The 12,739-nt window shown below is 49.2% G+C and overlaps 1 protein-coding gene and 1 long non-coding RNA gene across 6 annotated transcripts in view; one reads left to right on the plus strand and one right to left on the minus strand.

The window, feature by feature from the left end:
* Positions 1–2,702, minus strand: part of DGCR6L (DiGeorge syndrome critical region gene 6 like) — a 24,657-nt gene extending 21,955 nt beyond the window's left edge. Inside the window, exons 1-2 of one of the 4 annotated variants that reach the window (XM_030336132.1) lie at positions 2,497–2,699; positions 2,252–2,412 (exon numbers count right to left, since the gene is read on the minus strand). In XM_030336132.1, the coding sequence (XP_030191992.1) occupies positions 2,252–2,412; positions 2,497–2,699 (364 nt within the window). Of the gene's footprint in view, positions 1–2,251; positions 2,413–2,496 lie in introns of all 4 variants that reach the window. The other 3 variants (XM_030336131.1, XM_030336133.1, XM_030336134.1) reach the window with 3 other exon arrangements.
* Positions 2,703–2,991: 289 nt separating this feature from the next.
* The window catches only part of LOC116738398, a 28,108-nt gene continuing 18,360 nt past the window's right edge, over positions 2,992–12,739 (plus strand). The window contains exon 1 of one of the 2 annotated variants that reach the window (XR_004344289.1): positions 2,992–3,277. This is a non-coding gene — a long non-coding RNA (uncharacterized LOC116738398). The remainder of the gene's footprint in view (positions 3,278–12,739) is intronic. The other variant, XR_004344290.1, reaches the window with a different exon arrangement.

Raw genomic sequence — 12,739 nt, forward strand, 5'->3', positions numbered from 1 at the left:
GTCTAGAGGATTATCAAAAAATCTTCACTAAAAGAAACCAGGACTCTGGAGAAACTGCTGCCCTCCCTGCCCCCCCCCCCCCTTTATTATTCGGAGTGCTTTATTCACTCCCTGAACTAGTAATCTCTGTGGATAAACAAAGGTCACCCACATGAGAATGAGAACTACTTATCGACAGCAAGAGTAAGTGACCATCACTGCCTGCATTTTGTAGAGACTCAACCACAGACAGGAGGAATGGGAAAGCTTTTTGGTGGCCAAAGGGAAAGGTCCATTCTGATGGGAGGCTGCTGAAGCTGGAAACAGACTGAGGCAGGGAAAGACAAGAAAAGATGAGCCTAAACACCTTCCTGTACCAGAAAGCAAGGAAGTGCTCCAAGAATGATGGGGACACATCAAAAGAACACAGGAGCCAGCCCAAGAGCTCTCCCACTGACTGTATGTGGCCCAATTTGAGCATTATAAAGAATAATGAGCTATGTACTTTGGGTTTTTGACTGTATGCATTTTACGCCTCAATGGAAATGTTTACAAAGACAACCACTCCAACAGCAGGGAAAATGTAACACCAATTCTATAAAAACTTAAAAACCTGAAGAGAACGCTTCCCAACTCATCCTATGAAGCCAGCCTTACCCTAATACCCCATGCAAAGGCATTATAAAAAACTACAGATCAATGTTCATTATGAACACAGAAGCAAAAATTCTTAACAAGATTTTAGCAAATCAAATCCAACATAGACAAAAAGGATAGTACATCCTGACCAACTAGGATTTATCCCAGGAATTAAAAACATCAGTGTAATTCACCATAGTAACCAAAAAGCCGCATGATCATGTCAATAGATATAGAAAAAGGGATTCAACAAAATCCAATGTCGATTTCTGAGAGAAATGCTAATTTCTGCCATAAACGTTTAAGTTGCATATCATTGGGTCTGCAACTGCTGTCCAGTTTACAGGAAACAGGGTGGAGAAATGGTTAAATGACAGCATGAGGAAGCAATCTGACAGACCCAGCATGGGGACATTCTCTTCAAAAAGTCAATGCCATAGTAAATGTTTTGAGACTATTCCAGGAGCAGAGACCAAAGTAACCAAATGCAATGCATAAACCTACACTGTCCTTACAGAGACAGTTTGTGACAAGTTGGGTAATGTGACTGTGGACTGAAGGTCAGAAGACACCCTGGACTGATTAAATTCTCAGGATGCTGTCCCTGGTCACGTTGGAGTGTTCTTGTTCTAGGGCACTGGTTCCCAATCCTGGGCCAAAGTTGACCCCCAATGATGTCTGGAGACATTTTTGGCTGTCACTGGAGGAATATGCCACTGTCATCTAATGGGTAAAAGCCACGGATGCCGCTAAACATCCTGCAATGCACAAGACACTGTCTCACCATTAAGACTTGTTCAGCCACAAATAACAGTGCTGTGTTAGAAAACCCCAGTCTAGAGGAATGCTGAAGATCCAGGGTGAAACCCTATGGTGTTGCATATATATTTAGAGGTATTAAGAACTTCGGCAAAATGTTAATTATTGAATCTACCTGGAGGGGATACAGGTATACATTATTCTTCCAACTTTACTAAATATTTTAACCTTTTTTTTTTTTTTAAATAAGTAAGTTTGGTAAAAATACAGTAACAAAGGTAGGAAATCTCATGGGGGCAGGGAGAGCTGCCCAGCATACCTTGCAGGAAGGGGCTCCGGAGACCCCCGAGTGGGTACGCCTGGGAGGAGCCAAGGGCTGAGGGTGTGGCTCGAGTGAAGAAGTTTTTGGTTCCAAAGGGAGACACAGGGCATAGTGCGGGTGAGGGGGCAGGGGTGGTGTGGGGCTCTGCGCTGCTGGAAGGGGAACTGACCCTAAAGCACGGAAGAACTGTCAACACTTTGGAGCATCACCGAGGGTAGTCAGCCGCTACCGCTGACCGCCACCACCAGGATCCGCCCACGGACTGACCACACAGGAAGGCCTTGGGCCATCTTGCGTGGACGAGGGTGGAGACAAGGCTAAGTCTGGGCAGGGAGTGTCGATGTTATGTTGATGCGGGGCCGTGCAACTGACAAAATTAAACTGCCTTGACCTTTTTGTCACCAAAAAAGGGCTAGCGGTCTCCGCGCGCTTGACCTGGTCAATTTTAGGGTCTTCATCCGAGCGACACCCAGGGAAGGACTCGGCCTACACAGACACCGAGAGCTAAACTCCCGGAGGAGAAGCGTGCGTCGTCCCGCCTCCCCCGCGCACCTCGGTGCTCATTCTGTAGCCGCAGGCGCTGATTGTACAGGCTCTTCTCGGTGAGGTGCTGGATCTCCAGCAGCCCCTGCACGATCTCGAACACGGTGCCGTCAAGAAGCGCCAGGGCCAGGTCGCTGAGCGTGGTGTAGGACAGGCGCTGCTGGAAAGAGCTGCGGGCAGAGGGACGCGGTGAGCGCGGGCGGGACCCAGCGCCGCCTCAGCCGCCCGCTCCGCCCCACCCCGCGGCCGCGCACCTGGGAAGCTCTTTAACTAGGCTCTGTAGTGCAGATAGCAGCTGGTAGTGCCGCTCCTGCTGCCGGGCCCCATCTACCGCCTCTTCGAAGGCGCCACCGTAGCGCTCCATAGTGGTCGCGCCCAGCCAGCCGCCGGCCGGAGCAACCGGCGCCTCTTCTGCGTCAGGCCCGAGTGAGACGCATCCCGCCCATTTTACGACCATCTCGAACGCGGCGCGTCCCGCCCCCTTTTACGACAGTTGAGGCGGTGCGGCCCACCTCCTGCGCCCTCCCGTACGAGGCTCGCTCCGCTCTTACGCAGAGGTTCTTAGGAGGGTCCCTCATTGTCCCCGCCCCTTATCCTGCCATTTGGCCCACGCGACCTGAGGCATAACACCACAGCCTCGAAATCGCGAGATTTCGAAGAAGCCCACCCTGCCCGCCCTGAGTCGGCGCGGACCGAGGCCCCGCCCCACTGGGCTAACTCAGCGAGGGTGTGGGTGTGGTCCAGCGCATGCGCCTGTTGGGATGCCGTGTGGTTGCTGCTGTCGTAAAGTGTTTGCTCCTCTTTGCTCTCCCCAAAAGCGCTTGAGTCACTGAGTCCCGAGCTCCACCAATACTAGCGGCGTGACCTTGGGGCATTTTTGTCACCTTCAGGCCTCAGTCTCCTTGTCTTCCACTCATGGGGCGTTTGTCCGGGTTACCTGTCAAGCGAGACCCCTCTCTCCCTCTCTGACCCGGGGTCTGGGAGCTCCAGCAGCGGCGGTGCAGGAAGGGTCTGCGCGCTGGAGGAAGGATGGCGGTGAGTCCCTCGCCCTCCCCAACCCCAACACCTTCGTGGGAGAGCTCTGTTCCCACCCCCACCCCCCTACCCCCTTATCTGCCTCCACCAGCGTCGTCAACATGTCGAAGAAAACCTGGCCCAATGCCTCAATCCAACATTGAGAATAAAAGTCCTGGAATCCACAATTACACTCTTCATAAGCCACAAAAATATACAAAACAAAGTTTGGATTGAATATCCTGCTGGACTCATGGGGGCAGGGGATTCCCGCCATGGAGAACTAGCATCATGTCTTCTTCATCTCAGTGGGAGAGTATTCAGTGCTGCCAAAAACTGGGAAGAGGCTGCTGTATAGCGAAATGCAAAAGTAGGTAGATTCATGAAGAAGACAACCAGAAAGAAGGCTTGTGTGGCCAACTTGAGCAGACAAATCCAACTGACTATGGATAGAATGCCCAGACTTTGGAGGAGAAACGCATGCTGACCCCCTGGGGGCTGTGTAGGATCAGCACCACGGAGAGGAGGCAGCTTAACTAGGGCGTTTTCTGGGGTGATTGATTCCTTGAAGAAGACTCCTTAACCAAACTTTGGTCAGGCTCCCTTTAGCTCTCTTTTTAACTAGGCCTCATGCTTGGGCCCTGTCTTAAGCCTGCCTAGTCTAGTTGCAGCAAGAATCCTGGTAAGTCAGTTTAGAGAGAATTCCCTACCTTTGACATCTGATTGTCCTTGAAACCGATCAGATTCCTTGTCCCCTACTCTCCTATTCTCAAGAGGACCCATGTGGCTGGGCTGCAGCAACCAAAGGGAGAGTGCAGCGGGGTACATGTTACAGAGGCTCCTGAGGGATTGTCCTAAGAGCAGTAGGGAGATCTGAAGGTTTGGGGGCACAGACATTATCAGATTTGCCTTTCACAAGCCATTCAGTAGCCACCATGCTGGTGAGATGACAGGGCTTCACCTGGGTCAGGGTCAGGGGAAGGCAACACAGGGAGGTGGGGTTCTAGAGCCATCTGGGGTTGTACTGAAGTCCCCAGTTAGTCCTCACAGTTTTCTCCACGATGTTTCCTCAGTCCTGGCAGGAGTGGCTCTCCCTTCCCCACATGTGCTCTGAGTCTGGGGCCAGGAATGAATACAATGAATGAATGACAAGGACTCAGGCCAGTGCTGTAGAGTATGGAGGACAGGCAAAACCCATAGCTGGAGGTGCACACTGGCACCTTGCACCACTCTCCTAGCTGGTGGCAGGAGCAGAAGCTGCGACTTGGGCACTGAGCAGCTGTGAGTGGCTGGAGGAATGGGCTGGTTTAGGCCAGGATGCTGTCACCTCCCTGGAGGTCATGGTTAGAGGGTGATAGCAGCATCTGGGTGAGGGTGCCCACCCAAGTTCTGAAGGAGACCTGGGTGATGGGAAGTGATGGGGATTCAGTCTGGGCCCACCTCTCAGTTCCCCATCTGTGAAGGGTAACTGCATGAAGCCTGGAGTCTAAGATAGGGATTTGTGCTGTGTCATCTGGGTGACCATAAGGCCCCTCTGCCCATACAAGCTCAGTGTATCTGGTTGTTCCAAGTCCTGGGAAGGCCAGGTGGGCAAAGTCAGGCAGACCTGGTTTGGAGGCTGCTCCACAGTCTTGTTCTGCTGCTGGAGCAGGAAGGCCCTCTCTGGCAACCCTACTCTGACCTGCATTAGGGGTCCTTCTCCCCAGTGTGGACATAGACAGTGGGTCAGTCAGGCACAGGGACTCCTGGGCTACCTCAGGGTCATCACAAGGGCCCAGTCTGGAGGGAGGTGTTCTGACTGCCAGATCCCCAGGGCTGATGGTTTTGGCACCACTGGGAGCTTTGTCTGCAGGAACAGGGGACTGGCATGTAGCTGGGACATGCAGTGGGGGTACACATCCCCTGTGTATCTGGACTCAGTGGAGCCACATAACACTTACACACTGGATAGTGTCTACCATGGACTTTCACTCTGTAGTCACTATCTGTCCACTCCACTTGACCTCCCAAGCCTAAGAACCTGGCTGGTAGCACTTCGGTGACTGGAGCACACTGGGCTGACTCTTCAATATCAGGCGGGTACAGTTGATTGTATTGTGTGCTGGGGAGCTACAGTCCCTGTCTCTGACTGTGTGCCTGAACAGGCACAGCTGAGTCTGTGGCGTGAGGGGGTGTGTATCTATGTGTGTCGGGGCTAAAAGCTTCACTGTGAGGTTTTTATAGGGGTTGGTGCTTGAGTGTTGTGTGTGCTTTGAGTTTTTGTGTGTGAGTGTCTTATTGTGTACATAGAGACATGGTTCTGCCCTGGTGTCCTGGCACCCTGCACACATCCACATAGGCCATGCAGACAAAGGCATGAACCACAGCTGATGGAAGTCTTGGCAGAACATCTGTGAACCTTCTAGAATGCTGGGGAGGCCTGTGGAGGCTCTTTTGAGGTCACTTTTTACTCACAACCTGACTCCTGAGGAGTTCTGCTGAGGTGTGGGCTCCCTAATGGGCTTCTCAGTGATGGGGCATACCACAGCCCCTGCTGCAGTTCTGGCCCTTTTGTTTCTTTGTCATCCTTTTTGGTGTGTGAGGCAAGGACAAACACATGATGGGTTTGTCAGTGTGCGCTGCAGATATCTATGAAGTTAGTACGTGAAGTCAGGTCATGTTATTATGGAGGCTGAAAAGTCCCATGATTGGCCATCTGCAAGCTGGAGACCCAGAAAAGCTGATGGTGTAATTTGGTGTGAGTCTGAAGGCCTGAGAACAGGGGAGCCAATGATAAAAATCCCAGTCTGAGAGCAGGAGATGTGATGAGATGTTCCAGCTCAGACAGCAAGGCAAAGAAAAAGGGTTGAATTCCTCCTTCCTCTGCTTTCTGTTGTTTCTATTCAGGCCCTCAGTGGGTTGGATGATGCCCACACACAAGGTGGGGACAATATGCTTTGGAAGCCACTGATTCAGTGGAAATGCTGCTCTGACCTGGAAATTTCTTTACAGACATACCCAGAAATAATGTTTAATATAGACTCCCGATGATTAGTCAGGTTGACACATAAAATTAACCATCCTAAGCCCACCCCTTGTCAATTTGGCACCCATATACATCTTTAAGCCATAAATAAATGCCAAATAAGGACAGTAACAAGGTCATGATTCTGTCTAGCATGATACAACCTTTGTAAGACCAAAAAGGCACTAACTCCTTCCCTAGAGGAGGAGGGAAGTCCTTGAGTGATGTTTACTTTTCTCCTTGAAATCATGTAACTTAAACACTACGATGTAGAATTGGCCATACTTAAATCCTATAACAAAAATTGGTACATCTTATGTTACATGATAATAATGTAAGGGAGGAAAGAAAACAAAGACAGACACAAATGTATTCATAGTAAAATAAGGAGGAAATATTCATGACGATTATAGTCTTCATTTAACTGATCATGTGGTCGTAGCTAGTATTTATAGTTACCTTCTTCCACTACTCCTCTGTGTCCCTGTGCCTTTACCAAGCACTTCAGCTAATTTTTGTTCCTTACCTGGTGGGTAAACCTAACCCTTTATTCCCGAAGGGTCTGGGCCATTAATAATCCTGCCTATTAATTGGGTCATTATAGTTTTACACTAACCTTGATCACAAGGCATGGTAACACTAGGAGAGGCCCTAAGGGATCTCCTGTATATTCTTCCTTACTTCCATTGTGGAGTAGTAGTCCAATTTGCCCTTGGTAGTCAGGGTAAATCACCCCAACCAGCCTTATTTGCTTATTGATTCAGAGGCATGAAGAGACCAAAGTGGCTGAGTGGCAGTCTTAACCTCCAGTTCAATAGAATCATTGTGTCTCCTAGTGGAAGCCTTTCTCCCTCTGTGTTTCAAGACCTTCAGGCCAGCAAAGCATGAGGTTGTGGGAATAGGAATCAGAAATTTTGCTAGTGGGTGACTAAGGTAATGGGAGTGGTGCTATTTCAGTTTACATCCCTCAGTTCCTGGACCTATGGCTTCTGGCTATTGGAAAAATAGCACCATGCATTGGATGCTGATTCAGAGAGTACACAATCTTCTGGAGAATCTTGCCTCAGCCCTGCAAGATACTGCCACTTAGCTGACACTGTAATTGAGTCTTCAAAAGTCTATTCTATCATTCTGTCCAGGCGCCTGGGTGGTTCAGTCAGTTAAGCATCTGATTAAGTGTCCGACTCTTGATTTCGGCTCAGGTCATGATCTCACAGTTGTAAGACTGAGCCCTGCATCAGGCCCTGTACTGGGCATTGAACCTGCTTAAGATTCTCTCTATCTCCCTCTCTCCCCCTCTCTCTCCCTCTCTCTCTATCAAGAAAAAAAAAATTCTGTGAAGCTAGTTGTTTCAGGATGATGGGAAACATGGTAAGAGCAGTGAATTCCATGAGCATGGACTCATTGCTGTAGTTCTTTTGCTTGTAAAGTGAGTTTCTTTTTTTTTATTAAAAAATTTTTTTTAACGTTTATTTATTTTTGAGACAGGGAGAGACAGCATGAACAGGGGAGGGTCAGAGAGAGAGAGGGAGACGCAGAATCTGAAACAGGCTTCAGGCTCTGAGCTGTCAGCACAGAGCCTGACGTGGGGCTCGAACTCACAGACTGCGAGATCATGACCTGAGCCGAAGTCGGATGCTTAACCGACTGAGCCACCCAGGCGCCCCTATAAAGTGAGTTTCTTAATCAGAAGCAATGCTGTATAGAATACATGATAGTGGATAAGACATTCTGTAATTCCACGGATGGTAATTTTGGCAGGAGCATTGTGTGCAGGGAAGGCAATCTGTATCCAGAGTAAGTGTCTATTCCAGTAAGGACTAGACAGTACCCCTTCTACGGTAGAAGGAGTCCAGTGGAATCAATCTGCCTCCAGGTAGCTGGACATTACTCCTGTATAGTGGTGCAATATTGGCATTCCGTGTTGGCCTCAGCTGCTGGCAGATTGGGCACTCAGTGATGACCATCTCCAAGTCAGTTTGGTGAGTAGAAGTCCATTTTGCTGAATCTATATGTAACCTTCACCCCTGCCACCATGGCCACTTTGTTCATGAGTCCATTGGTCAGTGACAGGGGTGGCTGGGCAAAGAGGCTGACTGGTATCCAGAGAATGGATCATCCTATCCACTTGATGATTGAAATCCTCCTCTGCTGAGGTCACCCTTTTGTGAGCGTTCACATTGGACACACATTTCTTCTCCTTCCCCTTCTTCTCCTTCTCCTTCTTTTGCTTATTCAGGAAGGTCTGTCCACACACCTCTTTCCCCAAGTTTGTTACCAATTTTTCAGTCATGTTCCTTCCAAGTCCCTGACCATCCAGCCAAGCCTATGAATTGGTAATGGCACATCTGGCCATTTCTCTTTCTGAGCAAAGTGCACAACCAGGTGCTCTGCTAGGAGTTCCACACACACGAAGGTTTCCTTTCACCGTTGTCTTTCAGGGATGCCCCAGACAGGACCTTTCGTGCTCTTGCGGTCCATTTTCAGGTGGTCAAGCAGACCCATCTGTAAACCAGGCCCACATCTTCTCTTTCTCTGTCATAGGAAACTCCCCATGTTAGGCCATAGGTGCAGGCTGGGAGAGAAGGCAGTGTAGCAGGAGTGGGAACCATGGGCATTTGGGCCACTTCTTCATGTAACTTACTTGTCTTCAGGGCCTGATCAGGCCCAATGACATCATCCATTTGATGATGAAGTGCTGCTGTGCATGCCCAGTGTTGTGGCTTGGTGGGTCAGATGGCACCCAGTTCATGATGGGCAGCTCAGGTGATGGGCAGCTCATGGTAATTTGGTGGCCATAGTTCAGTGTTCAGTCTCTCCTAAGACTCAGTAGTGGGCTAAGAGCTGTTTCTCAAAAGGAGTGTAATTATCTGTAGATGATGGCAGGCCTTACTCCCAAATCCTGAAGGCTTGCACTGTAGTTCACCAATAGGGGCCTGCCAAAGGCTGCAAACAGCATCTCTGCCATTGACCCTTCAAGCACCCTTGGATCTGCATGGGCACTGGAATCAGAGGTGAACACACCTTTAGTGATAGTCACTGTACCTCCTGAAGCTCTTTGGGTGACTGCCAGCCTCAAGGCATAGTCTCCTTGTTCTGGCCAGCCTGTGCATGGCCATGGTCCTGTGGGGAAGCTGCCAACCTCCCCAGAGCCTCTCTTTGTCTCTCCCCTTTAATAGCATTCCTTTTGGATACTCTTTGGGATGCCCACCCATGAGGTTCTAGTTCAGGTAGATGGGTGCAGTAGAGCATTCTGAGTCGGGGCAACTGGGCTGGAATGGTGTCCACTGGGCATGCCAGTGGCTCCAGGTATGTGGGGCAGGTTGGGTCTGGGGAGGAGGGTGACACTTAATGCCACTGTAGTTAAGCTTAAAATGATTAAAAATCTAAATGTAACGTAATGGGCATTTTACTACCTTTTTTTTTTTTTTTTAAGGGACTTGTTAACATGCAGGAAAAAAAAAATGTCCCAATGGCTTCAAGTGTAAATATATTAGGTCAAAGAAATGAATCACTGATATATGATAAAGCATAGATGAGTCTCAAAAACATGACACTGAGTGTAAGAAGCCAGACATAAGGCCACATATTGTATGGTTTCATTTTCATGAAATATCCAGAATACAGAGATGCAGATAAATCCATAGATCCAGATAAAAAAGCAGATTGGTGGTTGCCAGGGTCTGGGGAGGGGGTGGAATGGAAAGAAACTATTTAATGGGAAGGAATGTCTTTTTTAGGGCAATGAAATATTCTGGAATTAGGCAGTGGTGACATTTACATAACTTTGTGAATAGAGTATAAATCACTGAATTGTTCATTCTTATAAGGGTGAATTTTATGGTATATGAATTATATCTCAATTAAAAAATTATATGATAAATACATACATATATATTTTTTAAGAGTTAACATGGGGAACAGTATGATTCTCTGAGTGCTTTGTTTGGTTCCCCCACTACTGAGATAAAGGAAGACCTTCCAAATGAGAACAAGCACCATGTATTCAGAGCTTGCTCTACATGGCGAGGGAATCAGCCACCAGCAGTTGCAGAGACTCCAAGGCAGGTGGAGGAGTGGGAGAACTTTCTGGTGGAAACAAAAGGAAGACACGTCCTGATGGGAGGGTCAGGCTGACTCAAGGTCAGACAAAATTGGTGAGGGGGAGAAAACTTGGCTTTCTTCCATTTTCTATTTTGGAAGCTTTTTGAGGAAAAGGGACATTGAGGGGAAAATGTCAGATATTGATCAGGTCCTGATTGCTTGGGTCCAGTTGTGGAGGCTCTGGTTTGGCCTTCCAGGCTGGGTCTTGCAGCTCTCAGGGTAGGGCCTCACTGGTTGGAGCAAGCAAGCTCCCGGGCTTCTGAGGGGATTTAGAAAATTCTGTGGGACAAATGGAATATTACTCAGCCACAATAAAGAATGAAAATTTGCCTTTGCAACAACATGGATGGACCTTGAGGGCATTATGCTAAGTGAAATAAGTCGGACAGAAACAGAAACATATGATCTTACTATATGTGGAATCTAGGGAAAAAAAACACAAACAAGCTCAGAGATATGGAGAACAGAATGGTGGTTACTTGAGGAGGGAATGGAGGGCCTGAGGGGGGCCAAATGGGTGAAGGGAGTCAAAAGGTACAAGTTAACAGTTATAAAATGAATGCCATGGGGATGCACAGCATGGTGACTATAGTTAATCATATCATACTACATATTTGAAAGTAGCTAGGAGTCTGGATCTTGAAAGTTCTCATCACAAGAAAACATTTTTCTAACTATGTATGGTGACAGATATTAACTGGACCGTGGTGATCATTTTGCAAGATATACAAATATCAAATAATTACGTTGTACACCTATAACTAATATACATTGTTATGCCAATTGTATTTAAATATTTAAAAATTTTGTGGACTGAAACCCATGCTTCATCATTTTAAGTCAACCAGACACTCTTCTTGGGTAGAGTAGAAACTTCAGTGTTTTTACAACAACTACAATTATCCAGAAAAAAAAAAAAAAACAGTAATAATTACGATAATGATGAATAATAGTAACATCAATAGTAGCAATCATTATTCCTAAAAATCTCAGGATTTTCATTTTCTATTACAGTAAACCCCTTCAATAACTTATCTTCATAGACACTATTTTCCCTCCTGACCCCTCCGTGTGCACAGCCTCCTCCCAGTTAGTATTTCCCAGCAAGGGGTGTCCTCCTCAGCTACCCCGCCTGCAGGGGCTGGTCCGTGTCCCAGAGTGAGACTTGGAAACATTCCCCAGAAGGTGCCTCCGAAGACTGGACCCCAAGAGGGACAGCAGCCTAGCTAGGGACCCCCTTCCAACGGCTCAAGGGGGCCCGTGCTGGTCCCTGACTGTAAATGGGGACTTGGAAAATTTTCTGAGCTGCACCTCCAATGAGTGAAGCCCATGCAGGACGCGATCCAGTCTGTGAACCACCCACGCCTCCTTTTGCTGGTCGACCCTTAAGCGCCACGTTAGCCAGCCGCTTGGGAGGATGGCGGGAAGGACGCTGCTCCCCGGCCCCCCACCCCTCCCGGGATTTCGGTCCGATCTCTGGGATCGCTCCCCATGGGCTCAGGAGGCCACTGGAAGGATCCTGTCCTTGTTTGTGGCCACTCTCTGGGCTTTGCTTCCGCACTTAGTCCTAGCGCTTTTCAAGTTGAGCTCTGGGAGAAAACGATATAAAAGGGGCCGCCAGGTGGCGTAGTACCACCTTTGCTGACCGCACCGGGACGGATTTGGGTCACGAAGCAGGAGGGCGCATCCCCCGGTCTTGTGGGCCTGGCCTGGCCTTGTCGCGGTCCGTCAGGGTGAGATGACGGAGGACTGGGAGGCCCAGGAGAGACTTTCGCAGGCCTCCTCGCATCGGCCGTCCTGTCCAGGCCACAGCTCCGGAGAAGGGACTTGGAATATGTGGGGGCGTTCCGAAGGCCGCGTTCCACACAGGCACCTGGAATGAAGGGCCCTACCTAGACTTAACCCATGGGGCTCAAGCTGATCTCCACTTCCAGAGCGGGACTCGGAAAAGCTGATGGGAAAGTCCAGCAACCGATACCCACGCAGGGCCGATTCCAGGCCCGGACACACACCTTCCCGGGCCATCTGTGCGGGAATAGCAGGTCCGTGTCTCTGGAGTGGAACTCGGGAAACCTTGGAGGCACCTCCGATCACCGGACCCCACGAAGGAATTGAGCCCAGCCAGAGCCCTGTTCTGTCCCTCACAGACGGCTCGTGCCGGCCTACCATTTTGAATGGGGCCTTGGAAAACAATTTCAGGAGGCGCTGCTGACAGCTGGGACACACGCGGGCTGGCGTCTGACACTGCGATGTGCAAGCCTGTCCTCCCATTATGACCCAGTCCCACCTCGGACGGGAGTGGGAAAAAATGGATAGCACAAAGACCCGATGGCAGAGCCACGTGTGTGAAGGTGTCTGGGCGCCGAACACTTTTT

The sequence above is a fragment of the Lynx canadensis genome, chromosome D3, assembly GCF_007474595.2.
Source record: "Lynx canadensis isolate LIC74 chromosome D3, mLynCan4.pri.v2, whole genome shotgun sequence".
Lineage (NCBI taxonomy): Eukaryota > Metazoa > Chordata > Mammalia > Carnivora > Felidae > Lynx > Lynx canadensis.